At 40.5% G+C, this 26,738-nt stretch overlaps 1 protein-coding gene across 1 annotated transcript in view; it reads left to right on the top strand.

Moving 5' to 3' along the window:
- Positions 1-26,738, top strand: part of elp3 (elongator acetyltransferase complex subunit 3) — a 100,083-nt gene that overhangs the window by 58,866 nt on the left and 14,479 nt on the right. Inside the window, exons 10-11 of the mRNA XM_037685712.1 lie at positions 10,817-11,010; positions 12,045-12,135. Coding sequence (XP_037541640.1) covers positions 10,817-11,010; positions 12,045-12,135 — 285 coding nt within the window. The remainder of the gene's footprint in view (positions 1-10,816; positions 11,011-12,044; positions 12,136-26,738) is intronic.

Genomic DNA, 26,738 nt, shown 5'->3' with positions numbered 1-26,738 from the left:
CCCCCCCCCCTCCATCCCCGACCCCTAGTGTCACACGGAGAAAGGAGGTGTTTGTGAAAGGGGAAAAAATAAATAAATAAATAAATAAATAAATCTATATATGCATAAATAAATTATGAACAGACCCACTTCCTCCTCCTCCCACTCCAATATGGTGTTGATGCATGTTGTTATACAGTGCGTTTAAAATGGGGGGATGAGGTGGCGACCGGCACAGACCCACCTCTTGCCCAGAGAGCAGGCGGCGCCCGTTCACCCCTCATCTCCGCACAGAACCCTAAATGTCTACATGCTACATATGAGAGTGGGCACAGGTCCGGGGAGGTGGAAATGGTAGTACATCCCACCACCTAAGTGCGATCATGTGCCCACTCCAGATCCTATATATGCCTGTGTCGTGAGAGTGTTATAAGTGAGTGTCTAGGTTGTATATTAAAATTAGGGCCCAGGACCCCACCAGCCACGGAGATGGATGATTCTCCCTGTAGCTCAGTAGTGCACCTGAACCCCAAAACCCTGTTTGAGTGGTGGTGTGGTGGAGTGGGCGGAGGAGGACGTTGGGATGGGGAGGTGAACTGAGGTGGCAATGCCCCCCCCGGGGACCAGCTCCCCCACTGACCCCAATAGGCACCCCCACTCTCCAAGATCCACCAGGGGACAGAGGCTCTAACAGAGATACCTAGGAGGAGGTGGCAGCCGCACCACCAGGGATCAAGGCCACGGACCGGCACATAGCCCCCGAGGACCAACCAGAACCAGGGCCAGCAACCCAGACCCATCCCGAAACCGTCCAGACGCCCCAACCCGATTCCCAGCCCAACACCCAGCCCCCCAACCAGAGAGGCCACCAAACCCCAACCGGGACAATCAGCCAGGAGTGCCCAAACAGTCAGAGATAGAGCACTACAGCGACCAAGAGCGCTCCCCCACCCCAAAAAAGCAAAAGACCAGTCCACCCATAACAACACCCACAGCGAGAGCGCCCCATGCAAGTGAGGGCACACACCCAGCGAGCCCAGACTCCCCCGGCCCCACAGCACACAGCCCCCCACACGAGAGCCCCCAATATACCCCACCCCAGTCACAGCCCCCCACAGCCCAGCCCCCCAGCCAAGCACCATGCCGCGGCCACCGCCAGGCAAGAAGACGCCCAGGCTGAGCCCGCCGGCCCCCTCCCTCAGACCCCCCCCCCCATCAACAGTCCCACCCCTCCACGGCACAGGCCCCAAAGCCCACCAACGCACCGAAGGCCCCAAGGCCAGGGCGCCGGCGCACCCGCCGGCCCAAGACCCCGGCAACATACCTGTCAAGGCCCGAGATCCCCGGACCAAGCCGGGAACCCCGCCCAGGAGCGATACCACCCCAGAACCCGCGCCCGCGTCCACCCCAGACCCACCCAGGGACAGCCAGGTCACCAGGCCAGTAACCCATGTCCGCCGGTACAGACCGCCCAGAAGCCCGCATGCAGCCAGCACAGGCCATCACCCAGAACCACCAGAGCCACCTCCCCAGTCGGGCGCCACCGCTCCAGGCCCATGACCCCCCCCACGTCCCCAGCCCCGACACCCCACCCACACCGACCACCATGCCCCACGGGACAGAATCAAAGGGGACCACCCACCTCCACTACGTGTTGGAGCCGATTAAAGAAGTCCAGAGAGAATAGTCCGATGTGGGGGTACAGGCTGTCTCAAGACTGATGTAATCTAACAGAAGGTCTTTATACTGTTTAATACTGTGTATTTTTATTTTTCCAATTCATGAGTATAGTTTTCTTTGCTATACATAGGGCAGTGAGAATAATATGAATTGATTTTGTCTCCAAGGTGACATCATCTAAGTGGCCCAATAAGCAAACTGACGGAGAGAGTGGAATATTACATCTCAGACACTTTGATAAGTCTTCACATATCCGGCACCAAAACCTCTGAACAGGTGGACAGAACCAACATGCGTGGATGTAATTGTCCGGAATATTGTCTGTACACTGTGAGCAAATATTAGATGATGCGAAACCCATCTTGAACATCCGTTGACCTGTATAGTGTACTCTATGAAGGATTTTGTATTGTATTAGTTGTAAATTCGAGTTTTTAGTCATCTTAAAAACCCCATAGAGAACCTGTGGGATATTGTGAAGAGAAAGTTGAGAGACGTAAGACCCAACACTCTGGATGAGCTTAAGGCCGCTATCGAAGCATCCTGGGCCTCCATAACACCTTAGCAGTGCCACAGGCTGATTGCCTCCATGCCACACCGTATTGAAGCAGTCAAAAGGATTCCCGACCAAGTATTGAGTGCATAACTGAACATGATTATTTGAAGGTTGGCATTTTTTGTATTAAAAACACTTGTCTTTCATTGGTGGGATGAAATATGCTAATTTTTTGGGACAGGCATTTTGGGTTTTCATGAGCTGTATGCCATAATCATCAGTATTAAAACAATTAAAGACCTGAAATATTTCAGTTGGTGTGCAATGAATCTGAAATATATGAAAGTTTCATTTTTATCATTACATTATGGAAAATAATGACCTTTATCACAATATGCTATTTTTTGAGAAGGACCTGTATACATATATTTTCTTTAATGTTAATGAGGACACAATGTTAGGCAGAGGTGTACTTATAACAATTTTATAGACATACTATTTACCGTCACGGCAGAGAGTTGGGGGTGGGGGGGCACAACAGAAAATAATTGAGAAGGACTGGTGTAAGGAAACAGTTCTCAAACCTTAAATTCACCAAAATATTGAATAAATATGGAATAAATGACGACAGTCTCAAATGAACCAATAAAGTCTATGATTTTTTTTGCACAAGTCCCACCACCTGTCAGTCAATCCAGAAGGCATGTCAGCAACTGACCTATCAACAACCTCAATTTGTCCTGAAGTGAACACCTCTTACCTGTAGAGCGGCAGCAGTGTTGCATTACGAACGCTTTGCAGTCAGAGAGATTTCAGTAATAACAGAGTTTACATCTTTTGTTTCATGTTAGTCTACTGTAATAAACTTTCGTAAAATACACCAAAATGCAGGAAATGGCATCTATTTTAATTAAAATTCTCTGTGGAGGACCCCCAGAACCCCCCCCCCACCACCACCACCACCACCACCACCACTAACGCAGCCTGTTCTGTGATGTTCTTAATACAGAATGGAAGGCTAAATAACTGTAATGAATAAATGGGCTTTACAGAAGTATTTGCATTTCATGTATTATTGCATTTGGCCCGCAGTCCTCTGATGGATTTTAAATTTGGCCCTCTCAGGGAAAAAGTTTGGGCACCCCTGATTTATACTAACAAAATCCTCCTGTTGTAGCCAGGTTTCTGTCAGACAGAATAAATCAATATTATGATCAGTTATCAGTTTGTTAACTAACAGAAACTTGGAGGAAAGGGGTCTGATGTTCAATAATCCATATTTAATTATTTTATTCTTTTGTTCTGGTAAAGTAGTTTTGGTTTATTTAATTTGATCTGTGGGCGAGCTGGCACTGTTTCAGTGGGGGTGTGGGTGGGTAACAGAGGAGAAGCAGTATAGAGGTGTGAGGACTACAACTCTGCTTTCTGGACTGGACCCAGGGTTGTTAATAATTAGGAGGATAAACAAAAAAGTGAGCTGAGCAGAAACAAATGTCTGCAATCCTCAGTAAATAAAAGTAGAGTGGGTTAGAAATCCACCACAGTGATGTGGGAGACTGATAAATCCCACAGAAAATAACTGCTGAGAGTTATTGCTGGTAAAGAATCATGGGATGGACTCGGTCTTTCACACAGTTTTTCCATTGTAGCTTTGTTTTGGTTCAATAAAAGAAGACAGTGAAATCTATTGTGTAGTTCTATACACTGGAAGTTAAATTTGAATAATTAGAAAACCTGATAACGATAAGATTAATTTTACTTTGTCCTCATACATAAAACACAAGAGTTAGGAGAGTAGACTTTCTTTTTCCCACAACTTCAGATTATTTATGTCATTCTGTCTCAGGCTGACAGGAGTTGGGTTCTTCAGTCGCTCTGAGTTCCTCGTCGGTCTGAGCTCCAGATGGAAGTCTGTGTCTCCCCACATGTTTGTCACATTACCTTTCTGTGTTTGTTTCCTGAAGCCTTTCTGTGTCTGATGGTAAAATGAAGGGCAGCAGCAGGTCGGCACACTCAGGGGAAGCAGATTAAATGTGGTTTTGACCCTCAGCGTCTCCTTTTCCTCTCCCTGAGCATTTCCTGTCACTTGTCCTCTCCAGATTTGTTTTGCGACTCAGTATTTCCTGTCTCCTTGTTTGCCTGTTTTTTTCTCCTACATCCCTCACTTCGTCCTTATCTCTTTCCTCTCCAATCGTAACTTTTCACTTGACTCTTTCTCTTCCTCCGTCATCAGTCTCCCCGCTGTCATCCCTTTGTCCTCGTCCAATCACATTGTCTGCCTCCCTGCAGCTCTCCCCTCCTTCCTTCTTATCACACTGACACTTAGATTATACAACTTGTGTGTGACTCGTCTTTGCTCCTCTTCACTACATCCAATCTTCCGTGGCATGCTGCCTGTCAGCAGGTGGGGGAAGAGTTTTGCAGGTTCTTAAAAATTTTCACTCCAGGAAGTGATTCTAAGCGTCCTGTGAGACATCAAACTCGCCACGTTCCTGTGCAGGGAGCATCCAGAAATAGTTGGTTTGAGATTAAAGATTATCATCGGAGCAGCAAAATGTTTTCAGTAAACCAGTCTACATTTTGCTTCAATGTCTGACAACATTTGAACAATAATTATAACTCGTAGTTTAAAATAGTCATGAAACTGGAAGTGTGCTTTCCATGATTAGAATATATTGTGCATTAGTTTTTATTAAAGTGAAAATGTGAAGAAATTTGTTTTAAATAATTCAGAAAAATATAAATCTAAAGCAGCAGTATGCTGATGTCCCCCATCACTGAAGGGTTTGAGTAGTCAGTGCTTGCAGTTTTCAAGATGACTGGACCTGAACAGGGAATGGAAGCAAACTTTAACGTTTGCATGAATGTATAATAAATCAATATAATATCTTGATGCATGCTCAATAATCCAGGTAGAAAAATCCAAAAAAGTTCAATCTGGTCCTCTGGACATTAAAAAAAACAAAAACAAAAGCAAAACAAAGCAAAAAAATTCTAGAAACGTTTCGTCTCTCATCCAAGAGACTTCCTCAGTCTGAGGTGCTGTTTTCAGCTCAGTCTCTTAAATAGCACCTTCTCAGAGTGGATCAACCAGTTTGCTGCTGACAACCAAAACCAGCTGATCACATGCTCAAGAAGGACCATCAGCCTAACAATGGATCATTAGCACACTGATGGCTGTTTACTATTCACAGAGGGCTGAGTGATACTAGCAATCACAGCATTGTAAGAGGGGGACAGTTGAACACGGAGGCCTCCACCCCTGTTTAATGATGGACGATTTCTTTTCACAAAGATGGCCTCCTTTACTCCTCTCTCAAACCATCGTTCCTCTCTGTCCAGGATGTGAACATCTTCATCCCTGAAAGAGTGAGCGCTGGCCTGGAGATGAATGTAGACCGCAGAGTCCTGGCCTGATGATGTTGATCTTCTGTGCTGGGCCATCCTTTTGGCCAGTGGCTGTTTAGTTTCCCAGATGTAAGACTGATCACGATGAGAGACGAAACGTTTCTAGAATTTTTTTGCTTTGTTTTGCTTTTGTTTGTTTTTTTTGAATGTCCAGAGGACCACATTGAACTTTTTTGGAAATCAATATAATGTTTGCATTTGTGGTGCAAGATGTTCAGGTTCAAGTTCTAGAATTGCGCCGCTCAAGGTGGCTGCATGTTGGAGCAGCTCTGTTACTTTCATTCTGAGATTTTGCTTTTGGAAACTTTAATTCCTCTTTTTCTGGATGTAAGTCACATTTTTTGGATGACTGTTTCCTCTGGTATCAGATGATGTGCAGCTGGAAGGATTTGTACTGAAACTTTTTCAGTTTTGGACATTTGTTATGATGCGTAACCATGGCAACAAGATAGTTTTCTACAACCAACAGCAGCTGATTAACATCTCAAAAGCTCAAATAATATCTCAACTACAGCCCCGAATCTCAAATGAGTTGAAAGGATGTTCTGTGGACCTTTACAAGAGATCCTTCCTGTCTACAGCCATCAGTATCTATAACATCTCTTAACGAAATGAGGCTAATGAGTTACAACATTTAATTTCCCTTTAGGATTATTAATAAAGTATTTTTGAATTGAATTGAATTGAAGTGGGTAGAAGTTACACTGAGTATAACAGGAGAGGTAGGTTTTTTTTTTTCTTGCTTTGAGTCGGCACAGAGTGACAGACCCTGGTGAATGAAGGGAGCAGATTTATCCAGGCTAATTGGTTAGATTGGCTAATAAAACTGGCTGGACGTGATCACCAGTGACCCCGATGACCTAAAACGAAAGAAGTGGGTAAAGGTAATGGATGGATTGAACTACCAATGGCGTAGCCAGGGGACGGCCAAGGCAAGGGCGTCAGAAGCATCCGTAATGTGGGGGGGACACAATGATGTGTGTAGGTGTGTGTGTGCGCGCGTGTGTGCACGTGCTTGTGCGCGCATTAAAAAAAGGTGTTCACTAGTGAACAAAAAAAGCAACATTTCACCTTGATTTCCTTTAATTCCACACATTTAAAACGTGTTTCTCACCAAGTTTGTGTAAATTCAGCTGTGGGTTTAAAGTAATTTTAACTTTAATACACTTTAATAAAGAGCGTCAGGTCGGCACTATTTGTCTTTATAGAGAAATAAAAAACTTCACCTCTTTTACTTGTGTTCAACACTACTCATCTAAATGATGTTTCTCATGAAGCTTGAGGACAATAAGGTGTGGGGTTTTAAAGACATTTCAACTTTAATGCACCTGAACACACAGCATCTCTTACACCTGCAGCGTCTGACAGCGTCACAGTTACTGCTAAGCTAAGACGCTACAGACGTAGCGCTCCATGTCTCTCCTCCTAACATGAATATATGTTTATGATCAACCCCCTGGTCAACAATTGGCCGCAAAAAGCTCGCTAAACTGGCGAGCGAGTAACACAGAGGTGTCGCCATCTCCTCCACCTGTGCACGTTTTCTGCTGAAGCAGAAGGAGACAAACAGAAACACTGCAGGTGTTACACCATATTCTGTTACCACCATATATTGTGACCGTGGCAACAGACTGCTGTGTTTAGAGTTGGAGGTAACCAGGAAAACCTGGAGTGGAGTTGTAGTGGCTTGAATATTCTCCTATTAATCAAGTGGAATGGATTTGTTCAGGAAGAAAGAGAAACTGCGCCGCCTGAACTAATGTTTCGTAGTAGAAGTGGGGGGGTCCAAATGAATGTTTTTGAAATGTGGGAGGGACTTGTCCCCTTCACATATAATGGTTGCGACGCCTATGGGCCAAGGCCACCATAAATTATGAATGAATGCCTTTTATTGTCACTGTACCCATGTACAATGAGATTAAAAGCAACTCTTCTTACGGTGCAACAAATAAACCAAAGGATTAAATAATTAATAAAATAATTAAAAGTTAAACATGCACAAGTAAAGGCAGTGGGTAAAAGGAAGTCCAGAGGGTTAACCTGTGAAGTCAGTGCATGTGTGAGTTCAGAAAGGTTATGGCTTTTGTAAAAATACTCTTGTTCTGTTTGTGTTTGTTCTGCTGCTCCCTGAGGGAGTAGATGTTCTAAACTGTTCTAAACCAGGGGGGAGCAGTCCTTGATCATGTGTTGATGGTGTCTAGTTGTAGCCTCACACCAAAATGGAAGTCAGGACCTCTTATTTCTTAAGGTTTCATGTTCACAATGTGGACAGGCAAAACGAGGGGATTTCCAATTCATCATCTTCACTCTGCAACAGGGGACAAAATGTACATTGGATCCCCCTCCCCATCATGGGATAAAGATATGGTGGTCAGATGAGACCAAAACTCAACTTTTTGTCCAATACCATGTCTGGTGCAAACAGAAACACCTCTCACCATTCTGAGAACATCATCCCACAGTGAAGCATGGTGGTGGCAGAATCATGGGGTGGGGGGATTTTTATCGGCAGGGACTGTGAATGTATTGGGTGTGAAGAACAGATGAATCATTGATTCTTCTGCTGAAGATGGAGCAAACTTTAGATATGCAGAGATTTGAGACCTGGATGGAGGTCCACCTTGCAGCAGGACATTGACCCTAAACACTCTGCTGAAGCAACTCTCCAGTGGTTTACGGAGAACCAGGTAAATGTCTAGATCTCAGTCCAATTGAGAATCTCAGGTTGGATTTCAATTTTATTGAACGCAAGCAGATGAATATTTCCTCTCTCAAAATGCTGAACTTGCTTTTCACTTTGGACAGATTCACCCTTAACTATTAGAGCTTCATTCTGTTGGTAATCCTGGAAGAAAAGAACCCATCTGAAGCTTTAAGACACTTACCTACTTTTAATATTTACTTGGTTGCAACGTTTGATTTGATTTAAAAGGGAAAATGTTGCATAAAAGGTGTAAACAGCTGCTGAGTTTACAGCAGCCGAGCTCTCTGAGAAAGATCCGTAAAACGAGTTTGTTGCTGTCTGACCCGCCCCGTTCTTTCCTTTCTGCATCAGTGGACTGAATGGAATTCATTTGCCACCCTCTCCCCCACCCAGAGGCCTTCTGTGGTTTATCTTCTATGCTGGGGTGGGGGTCACTGACAGGCCGCTAACGATGGACAGGAGCTGTGGTGCTCGTTTGGAAATGGTAGCAGGTGCAGAATCTCCTGAATCGTCCTTTGGTGCTTTATTTGAGAAGCTGCTACCCCCCCCCCCCCCCCTTTTTTTTTTTTTTATTTTATTTTTTACATTTACTGCAAGGCTGTGTGATTATGAGCAGTGACAGGAGAGATTATGGGAAATCAGATAAAGTGGCCTATTTTGGAGAAATGTGCCTGGAGATTCCAGATGTTTACGGTTCGATCATGAGTGTCAGAGCCGGGGGGGCTTGAAGTCCTTCTGATTAACTGCAGTGAACACAACATTCAACTCTTTCAGAAAAATAAGTGAGCACGGCTCGGTGCACCTGCTCAGTGGAGGGCTGGATAAGGATGTGCATTTCTGTAAACTGAACTTTTATTAACTTTATTTAGATTATTAGTAGCATCATCCCTGCTGGGACTTGTCTGTTTTATTTTAATTTGTTCTTTTCTATTGCCCTCCATAAAAACACAATTTCTTTAGAAGAAGCTTTCCCTCCTCAGGAGTCACCACAGTGAGTCCTCCTCCGTCTCACTCTGTCCTCTGCATCCTCTGTCCTCACTCCAACTACCTCATGTCCTCTCTAACTTCATCCATGTATCTCCTCTTTGTTTTTTCCTGGCAGCTGCATTTCTAACATCCTTCTACCAATATACCCACTGTCCCTCCTCTAGACATGTCCAATCCACTGTCCCTCCTCTGGACATGTCCAAACCACTGTCCCTCCTCTGGACATGTCCAATCCACTGTCCCTCCTCTGGACATGTCCAAACCACTGTCCCTCCTCTGGACATGTCCAAACCACTGTCCCTCCTCTGGACATGTCCAAACCATCTCAGTGTGTCCTCTCTAACTTTATCTCCCAGTTGTTCAACCTGTCCTGTACCTCTGATGATCTCATTCCTAATCTTATCCATCCTTGTCACTCCTAAGGAGAACTTCAACATCTTAATTTCTGCTACTTCCAATTCTGTCTCCTGTCTTTTTGTCCACGTCTCTGTCTCCAGACCAGACAACATAGCTGGTCTCACCACTGTCTTGTAAACTTTTCCTTTGACCTTTGCTGACACCCTTTGTCTCAAATCACTCCTGAAACTTTTCTCCATCCACTCCATCCTGCCTGGACTCTCTTCTCCACCTCTTGACCACACTTCCCATGTTCCCTCCATATAATGGCGATAATGTTTCTGTGCTTGTGTGAAATATCTGATGAACTTGTGGACGAATTTTGATGAACTAATGGTTGTTCATCTACAACTGATAAACGTCAGGGGATTTTTGGTCAAGATTTATGGATGTTTATCTCTGCTAATGTTAAATTAATGTTGAACCATGTGTGAGGTCAGAGAGTTCTTTCCTTTCTCAGAGAGGAGCTCATTTGATCCTGTATGTACAGCTGGGAGGCCAAGGTCAGCAGTCTGTGAAGGCTGATATGCGTGTATATAAACAGTTGTCGCACACTGCCCCGTGCAGGTTCTCGCGACCTGGCTTCAGTGATGTAGAGCTTTAATGTATCTGTGTAAACCTGTGAGCAAATGTCTGCCATGGCAAGTAAAACCAGTTAAAATATCTTCTTGCGTCCTCAAGTGGGGCTTCTTTGATTAAGTAAGATGAGCAGAGGATTTTTTTTTTCCAACAATAAACTTTTGAAGTCAACTTGATTTAAGATGGTCTCCACAGCTAAGCAAACTTAGAAAACACAAACATTATTATAACTCGGACATTTTTACAGATGCTGAGCTAAAATTTTGGGTGGTAGTAGCTGAGAGCCATTAACAGCACATACTCTGAGTGCCAGTCCATCTTGCAAGATTGTGCATAAAGTTTGTTAAAGGTTTGACCAAAACAGTCTGACTTTATTTCTCATCATAAGAGCTCAGTTTAAAGTTCTGACATGACAAGCAGTATTTCTTCAAGGAATAAAAGGCCTTTGCTTCAAAAAAGATGTACACATTTTACACTGCTTCAAACCACAGTGTAGAGTGAAATCAGTTTAAATGGTTTGTTTTTTATACGAATGTTTGTGACTTCATCCAAAATGTAGGAAGTTGAACATCTTGTTTTTGTTTCAGGAGTTCTTTGAGAATCCGGCCTTCAGGCCCGACGGTTTGAAGCTCTACCCAACGCTCGTGATTCGAGGCACGGGGCTGTACGAGCTGTGGAAGACGGGACGGTACAAGAGCTATTCTCCGAGCGCTCTGGTGGACCTGGTGGCACGAATTCTGGCTCTGGTTCCCCCCTGGACACGAGTGTATCGGGTGCAGAGGTGAGGAGGGAAACTCGTAGAGACAAATGATAAAAGCTGCACCGAGAATAATCTTTTGATGAATCCCAAAGTGATAAACATAAATAACTGATATAAAGTAGACAAGTAACAGTTCAGCTTCTTCTTCTTGTCTTTGTCGTGTTCTTTTTGATCTTCTTCTTCTTCTTCTAAAATAACTTTGTTTAAACTTATACATGAAATATTGATATTAACGGGTGATATGCATTCCTTCAGGCGATACTAAACTTTGAAGTTCAACTTTCTTACAATCACATAAAAAAATAATAATAAATATTTTTAAATTTTTATTAATTCTAAGTGAATTCCTTTTTTTCTGTAAATTTATCTTTTTTCATGTTTTTCCCCCAAAATTTATTGTCCCCCATCGCAAAGCAAAAAGAGGAAATTGAAAATACCCATAGTCTGTTCGTCCGTGCCTTTTGTGAGCATGATAACTTGAAAAATGAGCGAGACACTGACTTCCATTTTGGTGTCTAGCTGCATCTAGGCATAAAAAAAGGTTCCTTTCAAAACTTGGGTTGCCACCTCAAAATCCAAGATGGCTGCTGTCAATATGTTGTTTACATTTATATTTTCTTCAAATAATTGGGGTGATCAAAAATAAATCTATTGTAGCCAAGACCACCATTGTCCACCCCTGGCTCCATCATTGCACCTGGTGATGGATAAAATTTCTACCTGCACATGCCAGGATCCATCACTGCGTCCCCTCAGACAAGACAAAAAAAACAACCTTTGTTCTTCTACATAGTGTGTTGGACTTGAATATCTTGTGCCAAAAACATTACGGTTTACTTGCATCCCCTGTTTAATTCCTCTCCTGGAAAACACTCATCTCAAAAACTAAAAACATTCACTGTTCAAACCCGGTGTACCGCTTGTTACGTTTCTTGTCTCCCCCAACTCAGAAATGGTTTTATTCATAGATACATTATGCATGTCAAGATATTCAGACAGTGTTACTCTTATATCTTTGTTTTACTGTCATTTCCCCCACCTTCTTCCTCTACCAGGGACATCCCCATGCCCCTGGTGAGCTCTGGTGTGGAGCACGGTAACCTGAGAGAGTTGGCCCTAGCCAGGATGAAGGACATGGGCACCGAGGTGAGACTGAAAGGCCTTAAAGACTGTAAGTCAGGAAGCTAACAGACATTTCCAGCTGGGCTGTGATCCAGAGGAGGCTCTGGTGCAGTCTGGGTGTATTTGGCTTTGATAAAGTAAAATGGCAGAATAAAAAAACATTTAAAGCGAGGACTGTTGGAGCATTTTCCCTTTAACTCAAACAGAGGGTTAGTTAGAAGTAGATCACAGCTTCAGAGACATGAAACAGAAAAGTCTAAGACTGGTGATAAAACCCATTCCTTGAACAAACAATCCCTCTGTTAGCTTCTCTTAAAAACAGTTGTGATAGTTATTGATCATAGGCATTGATCATTACTATATGACTGATGTTCTTCATGTTCATTGTTTTCCGCAATCTCAAATCCATCAAGCCTTCTGCCCTTTCCGCTCTTGTCACCACCAAACTGGCAATCTCCCCGCCCCCACTGACTGACAACCCTTCAGAACTGGTCACCTATTACAACAGCACTCTCTCCTATTGTATTGATGAGCTAGCCCCTATTAAAACCAAAATTTCACTCACACTGCCCCTGGTAAACCTCTGAGCTCCATAAAATGAAATCACGAAAGCGTCAACTTGAGAGACTGTATAAGAAATCTGGTCTAACAGTCTATCTCCAAATGTACACAGACTATAAACAGAAATACAAGGATGCACTAAACTCTGCCTGGTCAAATTACTACTCCAATCTCATCCACTCTGGCTCCAGCAACCTCAGATCTCAATTCTCAACTATCAGCACCCTTTTAAAGCCCAAGAACAACATTTCCTCATCCTTTAACATCACCAAATGCAATAATTTCCAATCTTTCTTTCAGTCTACAATTGATAACATTTATAGTTCCCTTGATCTTGTCTCTGCTCACAAAGCTTCTCCAAATTCACCTCCCTCCAGTTCCAGTCAGCAGCGCTCACACTTCACTCCAATCTCCTCTGCTCAACTGACTAAACTTTTGTCTGGTATCAAAACTACCACCTGCTCTTTGGATCCCACTCCCTCTCCTCTCATCAAAAGTTGTCTACCCATTGTCTCTTTTCTGATCACAAGAATCATCAACTTGTCACTTACTTCTGGATCTGTTGTTCCACAGTCTCTCAAGTTGGCAGTACCCCAATACTAAAAAAACTGACCTTGACACTGAGAACTAGGGCTTTAACAGACTACTCGAGTAATCGACACATCGATTCCTAGGACATCTATCGAGTTTTTAAATGTCACGTCGAGTATTCATTGTAACGTCATTACGCTGCCGTTACATCATTGCGTCATGTGTCACGTGATTTCCATCGGGTGCGGGTTACAAAATGGATACCTCCAAGCAGATGGACTGAGCAGAGCAGGCCCAGTCTTGGCAAACAGGTAGAAATGCATCAATAGTATGGAAATATTTCAGTAAGATGAATATTACGGTTCAACTACCGTAAGGAAACAGAAAATGAATCAACTTCCTGGCTGTTTGGAGCTCGTAGCAAACTGGTGTTATACCTTATTCTGTGACCACCGTATATTGTGACTGTAGGGGGCGATGTTGCATGCACTGTTGCAGGTCACAGAATATGGTGTAACACCGGGTCCAATCGACCAAACCAGAACCAGCTTCCTCTGACCTTTTTTCACAAACAAAAAGTAAAAAATATTCATCTCTAAACTTATTTAAAATAAAAAAAACCTATAAACATATTAATCTCTAAAACTAAATATAATGCGCACCGCTGCGGGCGGTGGTGCGGGGTGGTCGACCCCCCCACTGTTTTTAGTTTCGTTTTTGACGTGCCGCATGTTTCTTTCACTTTTGCAGCTTAATAATAATAACTTAGTATGATAAATGGTAGGAGCATAATATACTCTCCCAATGTTTTGTTGGTCTTATTTTGTAAATAAAAAATGATGTTTTTGCGGTTTTATTTATTCATTTATTTTTGCATTTTTAGATTCTATGACGTCATCAACTACTCGAGTTCTACTCGAGTTTTATTATGTTAATGTCGAGTTAAAAAATTATGTAGTCGTTCAACCCCTACTGAGAACTTCATAAATTTCCGTCCTATATCCAATCTTCCCTTTCTGTCTAAAATTTTAGAGCGAGTTTTAGCCGATCAACTTCAGACCCACCTCAAATCTAATAGCTTGTTGAACCATTCCAGTCCGGTTTCCATAAAAAAACACAGCACCGAAACTGCTCTTCTCAAAGTTACAAATCAATCTCCTCCTTTCCTCTGATTCTGACCAGCTCAGTATCCTCATCCTCCTGGACCTCACTGCAGCTTTTAACACCGTCAGTCATTCCATCCTCCTGTCCCGTCTCATGTCCAACCTGATCATCACAGGCTCCATTCTGTCCTGGTTTCAGTCATACCTCACAGACCGGCAACAGGTTATTCATATCAACTTTTGCTCCTCCTCCACTCTATCCCAGGGTGTTCTCCAAGGTTCAGTGTTTGGTCCTCTCCTTTTCATCCTTTACATCCTCCCCATTGGTAATATGGTATAACGTTTATTCATTTAAAAAAAAGTACAAAACAATTCCATAACAATATAAAAAAAGATACAAAAGATTTAAAATGAAAGGCAGCAGAAAGAAGAAAAAATCTTATTATATCTGCCCCTTTTTTCAAACAATTATTTCAATCATAATAATTTTCAAGTAACAGAACAAAATGAATAACTCTTTCTAATTTTTCTAATTCTAATACAAAAAACACACTAGGCTACTTCATATATTTTTTTTAACAATCCAGTTTTGGTCTTTTTCTTAAATGTACACATTGACTTGGCATTTTTCACATCACTCTTCAGACCATTCCACAATCCAATTCCTTGGATTGAGGTAGACCTTCCCTTCAGACTAGTTCTGAATTTTGGTTTGACAAATATCTCTATCCCCTTTAGATTATAACAACTTTGTCTTTTAACAAAATTTCTTTGAATATTTAACGGTAATGTGTTATTTTGAGCCCTATACATAACTGATAAAATACTATAATCTACCAAATCATGGAACTTCAATAACTTCAGTTGATAAAATAATGTGCTTGATGGGTGACTGTAATGCTTTCTGGTGATAATTCTTAAAGCTCTTTTCTGTAAAATAAAAATAGGTTTTGTAAATGTTTTACACGCTTTCCCCCAAACAGCAATGCAATAGATTAAATGTAGAACAATAATTGTGTTATACAATATGTACAGAGCTTTATTGTTTAATAATTCCCTGACTTTGTATAGTACTGCAATAGATTTAGCTATTTTTGTTCTTACAGAATTTGTGATTTTTCCATGTTAGCTGTTCATCAATGATTACACCCAAAAATTTCATCTCATTAACTCTACAAATCTCAACACCCTCAATTTTAAATGGATCATCAACAATTCTCTTTTTGTTACTAAATATCATGTATTTAGTTTTATCTAAATTTAATGATAATTTATTAAGTTTAAACCAAGTTTGTATTTTATCAAATTCTGTCTTCATCAATTCCAACATCCGTTTTACATCTTTACCCAAACAAAAAAATGTGGTGTCATCTGCAAAAAGATTTGAGGAGTCTGATACATTCACCAAGTCATTCACATATAAAATAAATAACTTTGGTCCAAGTACAGAGCCTTGAGGAACTCCACAAGTGATATTGCACAGGTCAGATCTTACACCATTTATTTGTACAAACTGTTTCCTATCTTTTAAATAGCTAGATACCCAGTGTAATGCTGGTCCTCTTATACCATATTTATTTAATTTTTCAAGGAGAATAGTGTGATCAATAGTATCGAATGCTTTTTTTAAATCATCAAAAATACTAACACAATACTGTTTTTGATCGACAGCAGTAGTTATTTGTTCCATTATTTCCATGAGAGCCATTGATGTAGAGTTTTTTTATCTAAACCCATACTGACTGCTACTTAGAATGTTTTGTTTAGTAATAAATTTATCTAATCTGGTCACAAACAGTTTTTCTAGAATTTTTGAGAACTGTGGTAATAAGGATATTGGTCTATAATTATTGAACACACATTTATCACCATTTTTAAAGAGAGGAACTACCTTAGCTACTTTCATATTGTCTGGAAATATTCCTTTTGAAAATGATAAATTACAAATATATGTAAACGGCTCGATAACATAACTCATTATGTCCTTTACAAACGTCATATCCATGTCCACCCAGTCTTTTGATCTCTTATCTGTAAGATTTTTTACAACATTCATTATTTCTTCTTTGTCAGTTCCATTAAGAAAAATACTGTTGTCACAACCTATAACTGAATGGTTCACATTATTGTGTCTATTTTTGGTATTTTAGCTGCAAGGCTTGATCCAACGTTAACAAAATAATGATTAAATCCATTTACAATTTCATTTTCATCATGGATTTCATTGTCATCTTTCAAAAAATATTGTGAAATACCTGTTTTTGCTTTATGACTTTTCAGAACATTATTTATTACTCGCCATGTTGCTTTCATATCACCATTAATTACTTTTATTTAATAAATCATTATAATATTCCTTCTTGTGTTTCCTTATAATCACTACTAATTTATTTTTATACTTCTTATATTTCTCTTCAGCCTCTTGTGTTTTCAATTTCAAGAAACATGTATACAAATAATTATTTTTTTTTTTAACAAGCATTTCTCAACCCTTTCGTCATCCATGGTTGGTCAACAACATTTCTCTTTGTATAATTATTTTGCACACAATTCTTTTCATACAGAGCTCCTAAAATATTCATAAACTCATCATATGATCTGTTCACATCATCAACATACACGTCTTTCCAGCTTTGTTTATGTAAATCATCTTTTAATTTGTCCATTGCTTTTTTTGATGTTTGTTTTTTTCTTAATTGTAATTTCTTTTGTAATGCTTTGATCATTTTTATAAATTGTGAAAACTGGTAAGTGATCACTCAAATCACTCATTAAAATACCTCCCATCACATCCCCATTTGTTACATTTGTGAAAATATTATCGATTACTGTAGCACTATGAGTTGTAATTCTTGTTGGTTTTGATATTAACGGATAAAGATTTAAACTACACAATGAATTTGTAAATGTACTGATGTTGTTTGAATCTGTTTTATTTCCCAGGTCAATATTAAAGTCTCCACACAAAAAAATGCTTTTATTAAAACTCTTGTCCAATATTTGTATGATTTTATCAGTGAATATTTCTATATTTGATCCTGGAAATCGATATACACAACTTATCAATATGTTTTTATCATTCTTGTTTATTATTTCTATTGTTATTATTTCCATGATATTATCAACAATTATTGACATTTCATTAATTAACTTACATTTTATTTCATTTTTAACAAATAGAGCCACTCCACCTCCCCTTTTGTTGCTTCTGTTCACATGATATAATTCATACCCTTCCATGTGAACATTATTTGTGTTTTCATCGTTGAGCCATGTCTCTGACAGTGCTATTATTGTAAAAGTTCTGTTAAGCTGTTTTAAATAATCTGTTATTTTGGATATATTTGCATTTATACTTCTACTGTTACAGTGAATAATAGAGAGACCTCCATTTGTCATATTGATGTCATTAAACTGTTCTTCATTGTAATATTCACAGTCTTTTATTGCAGGGAAAAAAATTGTATCAATCACATCTTCAACATTGTATATTTTAAACTCTAAGTCTTCGTATGTTGCCATGTTTTAATGTATTTGTTCATTTTATATTTTGTTAATTTCTTGTTTGTGAAGTTATGTCAATGGTTTATCATCTATCATCTCCTGAGCTCATTTTAGTCTTTCCAGATCCTTCAGGTCTTTTATTATTTTAGCCTGAGATCCTTCATGTATTTTGATCCAAATGTTTCCATTTCTTGTCCAAGTCGATGCTATTTTTTTCTGTTTTTTTTTCAACCACCTTGCTTCACGTGCAATATTTCCATTTTTTTTAGTTAGATGTTCATTTATGTAAACATTTGTTCCCTTCAGTTTTTTTGCTTGCATTATTACCTTGTTTCTTGATTTTCTGCTAATGAACTTAATGACTATGGATGGCTAGGCTTTATCAGATTTGTTGGGCAGGGTGTGACAGATTGAAATGTCCTCATGTTCGATGTCAATGTCTTTGTTTTGTAAAAAAAATCACTACTTGCTCCTCCAGAGTCTGTAGTTCTTCCTGTGGTGCGTCTTCTGTAGTGCTAGTACCAGCAACAACTCTTGCATATGTCCGGTTCCTAACTTCCAGTCCAGTGATCACCAAGTTGTCTATTTTTGTGTATTGTTCCATGTCGTCTACTTTCTGTTCCAGTTCAGCTATTTTCCTGTCTTTATTAGTCATCAGTTCTTTCAATTGATGATTTCAATTTCAATTTTCAATCTGTTCTTTCAATCTGTCGTCGTGGCCTCCATTTCCACTGCTACGCTGATGACATACAGATTTACATTTCTACTACATTCATAAGCCCCAGCATCCACTCCACCCTCACCCATTGCTTAACTCACATCAAAATCTGGATGAAGCTAAATTTTCTCAAATTAAATACTGACAAAACTGACATACACCTCATTGATCCAAACAGTGTTACCAAGTCCACCCAAAACGTCTGCCTCAACTTTGACAACATTATTCTCACTCCATCTCCACTCTTTCGTAATCTTGGTATTCTTCTCGACTCCACTCTTTCATTTGAATCACACGTCAAACGGATAACTCGGACTGCATTCTTCCATCTCAAGAACATAGCACAACTTCACCCATCATTCACTTTCTCCACTGCTGAATCCTAATCCATGCCTTTGTCACATCCAGAATCAACTATTGCAATAACATTTTGTATGGTACACCATCCAAACTCTCAACAAACTGCAATATATTCAATACTGCAATATACAGTGCCTTGCGAAAGTATTTGGTCCCCTTGAACTTTTCAACCTTTTGCCACATTTCAGGCTTCAAACATAAAGATATAAAATTTTTTTTTTTTTTGAAGAATCAACGACAAGTGGGACACAATCGTGAAGTGGAATGAAATTTATTGGATGTGTCAAACTTTTTTAACAAATTAAAAACTGACAAGTGGGGCGTGCAATATTATTCGGCCCCCTTACTTTCAGTGCAGCAAACTCACTCCAGAAGTTCAGTGAGGATCTATGAATGATCCAATGTTGTCCCAAATGACTGATGATGATAAATAGAATCCACCTCTGTGTAATCAAGTCTCCGTATAAATGCACCTGCTCTGTGATGGTCTCAGGGTTCTGTTCAAAGCGCAGAGAGCATCATGAAGACCAAGGAACACACCAGGCAGGTCCGAGATACTGTTGTGGAGAAGTTTAAAGCCGGATTTGGATACAAAAAGATTTCCCAAGCTTTAAACATCCCAAGGAGCATTGTGCAAGCAATCATATTGAAATGGAAGGAGTATCAGACCACTGCAAATCTACCAAGACCCGGCCGTCCCTCTAAACTTTCATCTCGAACAAGGAGAAGACTGGTCAGAGATGCAGCCAAGAGGCCCATGATCACTCTGGATGAACTGCAGAGATCTACAGCTGAGGTGGGAGAGTCTGTCCATAGGACAACAATCAGTCGTACACTGCGCAAATCTGGCCTTTATGGAAGAGTGGCAAGAAGAAAGCCATTTCTCAAAGATATCCATAAAATTGTTGTTTAAAGTTTGGTGCTCTGGTCAGATGAAACCAAAATCGAACTGTTTGGCCACAATGCAAAACGATATGTTTGGTGTAAAAGCAACACAGCTCATCAGACGGAGATTTATCTTCCAACAAGACAATGATCCAAAACATAAAGCCAAATCTACAATGGAATGGTTCACAAATAAACGTGTCCAGGTTTTGGAATGGCCAAGTCAAAGTCCAGACCTGAATCCAATCTAGAATCTGTGGAAAGAGCTGAAGACTGCTGTTCACAAATGTTCTCCATCCAACCTCACTGAGCTCCAGCTGTTTTGCAAGAAGAATGGGCAAGAATTTCAGTCTCTCCATGTGCAAAACTGATAGAGACATACCCCAAGAGACTTGCAGCTAGAACTGCAGCAAAAGGCGGCACTACAAAGTATTAACGCAAGGGGGCCGAATAATATTGCACGCCCCACTTTTCAGTTTTTTATTTGTTAAAAAAGTTTGACACATCCAATAAATTTCATTCCACTTCATGATTGTGTCCCACTTGTTGTTGATTCTTCACAAAAAATTAAAATTTTATATCTTTATGTTTGAAGCCTGAAATGTGGCAAAAGGTTGAAAAGTTCAAGGGGGCCGAATACTTTAGTAAGGCACTGTATATAATATATATGGGGAGTGGTGGTGCAGAGGTTAGAGAAGATGGTCCTGTGATTAGAAAGTCGCAGGTTCAACTCCTGGTACCGTCAACATCAAATTGTGGGTGGAAAAGGTGAAACATCCACACCTGCCTCCACCCTCATTCGCCCCACTCTGGGCCCCTGAGCAAGGCCCTTAACCCTCACCATCTGATCCCTAAACAGGTCTCTCTTGAAAATGAGTTCTCGTGGCTCAATGAGACTACCTTTATAAATAAAGGGTAAATGAAGAAAAATAAAAAATTCAAAACTCTGCTGCCCACCTTCTCACCCACACCTGCTCCTGTGAACATATCACTCCTGTCCTGCAGAAACTCCATTGGCTCCCTGTCACTCAGCGCATCCATTTCAATATCCTCCTCATCACATTCAAAGCCCTCCATAATCTGGCCCCTCCATACCTGACCCACCTACTCCATCACTACACTCCTTCTCGTTCCCTCCGCTCCTCTGATGCCAACCTTCTGTCTCTCCCCTGTAGATCCAAGGTCCGATCCTGGGGAGACACAGCCTTCTCTATCGCTGCCCCCACCCTCTGTAACTCACTGCCCCACAGCTTTGTGCCTGCTCTGAACACTCCACTTTTAAGAACGAACTCAAAACCAACCTGGTTAAAATTCCTTTTTAAATTTGCCCTTTTTAAATGTTTTATTGTGCTTTTATGTGTTGTGATGCATTGTTGATTTTATATATTCTTTTAACTTGTGTAAAGCGTCTTTGAATATTTAGAAAAGCGCTATACCATGAAAATGTATTATTATTTATTATTATATCTGTCCCCTAATAACAAATACATCAGAACATGAGCCAGGACTTTTAGTGGACAATGACAATGACAAAACGACCAAAAAACAGGTCCTGCGAAGGACTTCACATGAATCGACTGGCGTTTTGATGTTCTTAATTCATTCAACCTTTATTTATACAGGTTAGTCTCATTGACATTGTCATGCACAAATGTTTTAGGCTGTCTAATATCCTTTAATTTCTAAAACAAATTAATTGCTCCCTCAAATATAACGCTTCTTATACAGATTATAGATCAAAACTGCACTGGAAATAAGACGTTTTAGTGTCCTTTCAACCTGGTGTGTAACTCTCTCCTATAGGACTAGTGATTGTCTCTCACATTGCAGAGTGGGAACATACAAACTCTCATTGGCTTCTATTGTATTTAAATTCAGAGTTTTAGACATCAAATTTGGAAATGGTTTGACTTTTTTACTTGTCACATCTACATAAAACACTGCAGAGATTAAAGCTTATGTACTAGTCTTCTGCCACGTTCTGGTCAGGAATATTATTTAACTAGACTTTTTTAACAACAGGACTATTTGTTTTTCTGCCTGTCTCATTAAGATTCCTGTCAGGGAGAGAAACACTGATGTGTGGTTACCATGGTGACCCTAATGAGCCACTGGCAGCAGCTTTAACTTTGTTTTTAATCTTTGTTCTTTTCCTTTGCTGAAGGGAGATGACCCCACCTCACTGAACAACTATCGGCCAATCTCTAAACTCTGCATTTTAGCCAATTGTTCTAGAAAAACTGATAAACTCTCAAATCAAAAATTACCTGGACTCATTTGACATCTTACCTCCACATCAATCTGGTTTCAGGAAACAACACAGCACAACCACTGCTTCACTGAAGGTTCTTAATGACGTTGTTGAAGTACTGGATGCTAAGGATTATTGTGCTGCACTTTTCTTAGACCTGTCTAAAGCTTTTGACACTGTGGATCATAACATCTTGTGTCATAAGCTCTCAGAAATTGGTTTCTCAGAACACTCCATTGGTTGGTTCTCTAACTATCTTTCAGATCGAGGCAATGTGTTCAACATAATGGTACTTCCTCCAGTTATTTAACAGTCAACAATGGTGTACCACAAGGCTCAGTCTTAGGACCCACCCTCTTTACAATCTACATACATAATGTAGGTAAAAACATCACTAATGCATCCATACATTTCTATGCTGATGACACAGTTGTTTATTGTCGAGCTAAAACTGTTGCTAAGGCTTTCCAGCTTTTGAAATCTGCATTCAACTACATCCAGACAGATTTGTTCCACCTCAAACTTGTCCTAAATGCCGACAAAACCAAAGGGATGCTTTTTTCAAATAGGAAGTTGGCCCCAGCAGTTCTAACTCCGATTTTATCCTCAAATGGTGTCCCCATTGAGTTTGTTGATTCCTATAAATATTTGGGTATCTTGGTCGACTCACATCTCTCTTTTAAGCTCCATGTGGAAAACTTGGTAAAGAAACTGAAAGTTAAACTGGGTTTCTTTTTCAGAAACAGATCCTGTCTAACCCTGAATGCTAGAAAACGCCTTGTGTCTGTGACTTTCCTTCCCTCCATTGATTACGGTGACATTATTTACATGAACGCTCCTACAAGAACCCTGCAGATGTTGGATGCTGTCTATCATGGTGCACTAAGATTCATAACTGGCTGTGATTATCGTACCCACCACTGCACCCTGTATTCACCGGTTAACTGGACATCATTAACTTCACGCAGACTCTCTCACTGGTACATTTTCATCTTTAAATCACTTCTTGGTCTGCTGCCTTCATACATCTCCTCCTACATGTCTCTGCGTGAGTGCAGCTACAGCGTGCGCTCTCAGGACATTATTACCTGCAGTGTTCCTTCAATGAGGACTGAACTAGGCAAAAGGGCCTTCTCCTTCTCCGCTTCTGTTTCCTGGAATATCTTACAAAAAGATTTGAAGCTCTCGACCTTGACCTCTCTAAGTGGCTTTAAGAATCTGTTGGACTCCTGGCAGGGACCAACGCAGACATGTTCTTGTTTTTAGTTTTCTACATTCGCCTTAGAATCTAGCTGGTTTTTTTTTTTGTTACCTTTTTCTTTTAGCCATCCTATTTGTAAAAAAAAACAACAACAAAAAAAACCTGCAGTATGACTTTTTATAATTGTTTATTGTTGTTGCTGTTGTCCGTTGTTGTCATCTTTCTTTGTTGAAATCAGGTCTCTTGTAAATGAGTCCTCGAGGCTCAATGGGATTACCTATCTAAATAAAGGTTGATTGATAGATTATTCTATTTACTCTTTTTATAGTTTTGGTAGCCAAACTTCTGCATTTGTCAGTTCAGATTGTTACAAAACTCCTAAGTTCTTAATGAGCTTGAGAGATGGAAATATTGGATGTTTTGGGTGGTTGCTAGAAGTTTTGGATGTTTTGGGTGGTCGCTGGAAGTTTTGGATATTTTGACTTCTTTAGATAGAGAACTTGACTAATTGGCTTTATATATGTGAATGTTTCTGTAAAGTGCCATGAGACAAGTTTTTTGTGATTTGGCGCTATATAAATAAACTGAATTGATTTGAATTGAGTGGTCGCTGGAAGTTTTTGATGTTTTGAGCAGTCGTTGGTGTAGTGAACTTAACCTGATGTCAAAACTAAGCCTAAGGTCAAAACCCTTGACCTTAAGAACCTTGTGGGACAGGAACTGTCATTTCATTGATTTGAATCCAGAAATACAGGTTCACCCATCCTGAGACTCTCTTTCTTGAAGATCAAGTGAAGGAACACTCTCTTTTTATTATCATTACTATTTTACAAATGTTGATAATCAAAGTGTCTTAGTTCAAACCATTTTAGATGTTGCAGTGAACTAATCAATTTTATTAACTGTGAAACAGTGTAATGATTTTTTAAGCCATAGGCAGAGTTAGAATTCATGTTAAGGTCTGTTACAGATTTTTATGCATTTTCTGATTTCTGTCTTTGAATGAGCAAGTGTGCGTTTTCCAAGGTCAGGAGTCGAAGCAGACATGTGTCTTGTTTACATCCTCTCAGACGTCAACAGGGGAGCTGGCACCTGTTTCTAAAACTCGCCAAAACAAAACTCTCTCTGTCTCTGAGAACAGTTTAATCTGTTCCATAACAATTCTCGCTGTTTTCTGACTTCTGGTAACCTCTGACATCACAAAACACACCCCTGTCTGGTTGTTATTGACCAATCAGGGACGATAAAATGAACCGGGAATAGAGCTCTTTAAAATGCCGGTACTTCCTAGTTCTTTCAGTTCGGTTCTGCGCTGAGAAGTTCAGTTCGGTGAAGCTTCTGAGGAGTTCGGTGAGGCGCTGAGAAGTCGTTTGGGAGAACAGAAGTCCAGCATGATAAGGCTCCTCCGAGTTGGATTATAATATCCTCCACCTCTGAGTGGAACTTCTGAAGGACCCCACTCATGTGAAGTCTTGCTGATGTGAGCTGGTGTCGGACGGAATCTCGTCACTATTTCGGACGAGTCACAGCCATCCTATGGAGACGCTGGACAGGTAGCGTTAACTGGACCTCCATATCTGCTGATTAATCTTCAGAAAGGTAATGAGTCAAGTTCCCTACCAAGCGTACCAAGGAAAGCTGGGTTCTGATGGAGAGTGTCGGTTCTGGTGAACACTTCTCCTCACATACCATCTTTTACTCCCTTTAAACTTCATTCCCATCTTTAAATTCTTCTCTCAAGTAGAAATCCTTCCAGATATTTTAGAAATGTCTGTGTAAAGTGCTCATCCACCGCCGTGTGGATAATTGATCATAATTGTACAGTTTTCATAAATGTCTGTGGTGAAGCAACGGAAAATCATGGCCGTATGGTTTTCCTGATTGATTGATAATGTTGTTATTTTCATATTTTGCCAAATTAATGTAAATGTTTGATGTTAAACTTTGATTCTGTAAATAAATGACCGCATTCATTTTGATGGGTCAAAGATAAATGACGTCTCACGTTTGCATTTCATTAAATTCAATGCACGTTTTATTCAGTCCAGAAAAATGAGGAATCTGTTTTAATTGATGAATATATCTCTGCATCTGTTCATCTACATTGGAAGTTTTGGCTGTTTTTGGCGGTTCTAGATGTTTTGGATGTTTTGGGTGGTTGCTGGAAGTTTTTGATGTTTTGGGCAATCGCTGGAAGTTTTTGATGTTTTGAGCGGTTGCTGGAAGTTTTGGATGTTTTGGGCAGTCGCTGGAAGTTTAGGATGTTTTGGGTGGTCGCTGGAAGTTTTGGATGTTTTGGGCGGTCGCTGGAAGTTTGGATATGTTGGGTGGGCACTGGATGTTTCTGATATTTTGAGTGTTCACTTGAAGTTTTTTATGTTTTGGGCTCTTGCTTAAAATGTTTATGTTCTGAGCAGTCGCTGGATGTTTTTGATGTTTTGGGTGGTCGCTGAAAATTTTGGATGTTTTGGGTAGTCGCTGGAAGTTTTTAATGTTTTGAGCGGTCACTGGTGTGATGATTACGAGACTGGAGACCCATTGGTGCAGGCAGACCACAGAGATTCTTAGAATAATAACAAATAATTTATTATTAACAAAGTAAAGAGGGCTGTTGAGGCAGCAAACTTGCATAAGCCAAAGAACAGGCAGCAGGACAGGAGGAGCAGAACAGGAATAGCAAAGGACAATGACCAGACAACGAGGGAGGCAGACAAACAGACTTAAATACAAACAGTAATGAGACTTATCCTGATGCATGCTCAATAATCCAGGTAGAAAAATCTAAAAAAGTTAAATCTGGTCCTGTGGACATTCAAAGAAAACAAAACAAAGTAAAACAACAAAAAAATGTAGAAACGTTTCGTCTCTCATCCGAGAGACTTCCTCAGTCTGAGGTGCTGTATTCAGCTCATTCTCTTAAAAAGCACCTTCTCAGAGTGGATCAACCAGTTTTGCTGCTGACAACCAAAACCAGCTGATCACATGCTCAAGAAGGTCCATCAGCCTAACAATGGATCATTAGCACACTGATGGCTGTTTACTATTCACAGAGGGCTGAGTGATACTAGCAATCACAGCATTGTAAGAGGGGGACAATTGAACACGTAGGCCTCCACCCCTGTTTAACGATGGGCGGTTTCTTTTCACAAAGATGGCCTCCTTTACTCCTCTCTCAAACCATTGTTCCTCTCTATCCAGGATGTGCACATCTTCATCCCAGAAAGAGTGACCTCTGGCCTGGAGATGAGTGTAGACCGCAGAGTCCTGGCCTGATGATGTTGATCTTCTGTGCTGGGCCATCCTTTTGGCCAGTGGCTGTTTAGTTTCCCCGATGTAAGACTGATCACAGCCCTCCTGACACTGAACAGCATACACAACATTACTCTGTTTGTGCCGGGGGACTGGATCTTTGGGATGAACCAGTCTTTGCCGTAATGTATTTTGGGGTTTAAAAGCCACTGGGACATTATGTTTAGAAAATAAACGTCTCATTTTCTCTGATACTCCCTCAAC

The sequence above is a fragment of the Nematolebias whitei genome, chromosome 12, assembly GCF_014905685.2.
Source record: "Nematolebias whitei isolate Nwh7 chromosome 12, NemWhi1, whole genome shotgun sequence".
Classification (NCBI taxonomy): Eukaryota; Metazoa; Chordata; class Actinopteri; order Cyprinodontiformes; family Rivulidae; genus Nematolebias; species Nematolebias whitei.
The sequence above is the reverse complement of the archived record's forward strand: the minus strand, read 5'-3'. Positions and strand labels throughout refer to the sequence as shown.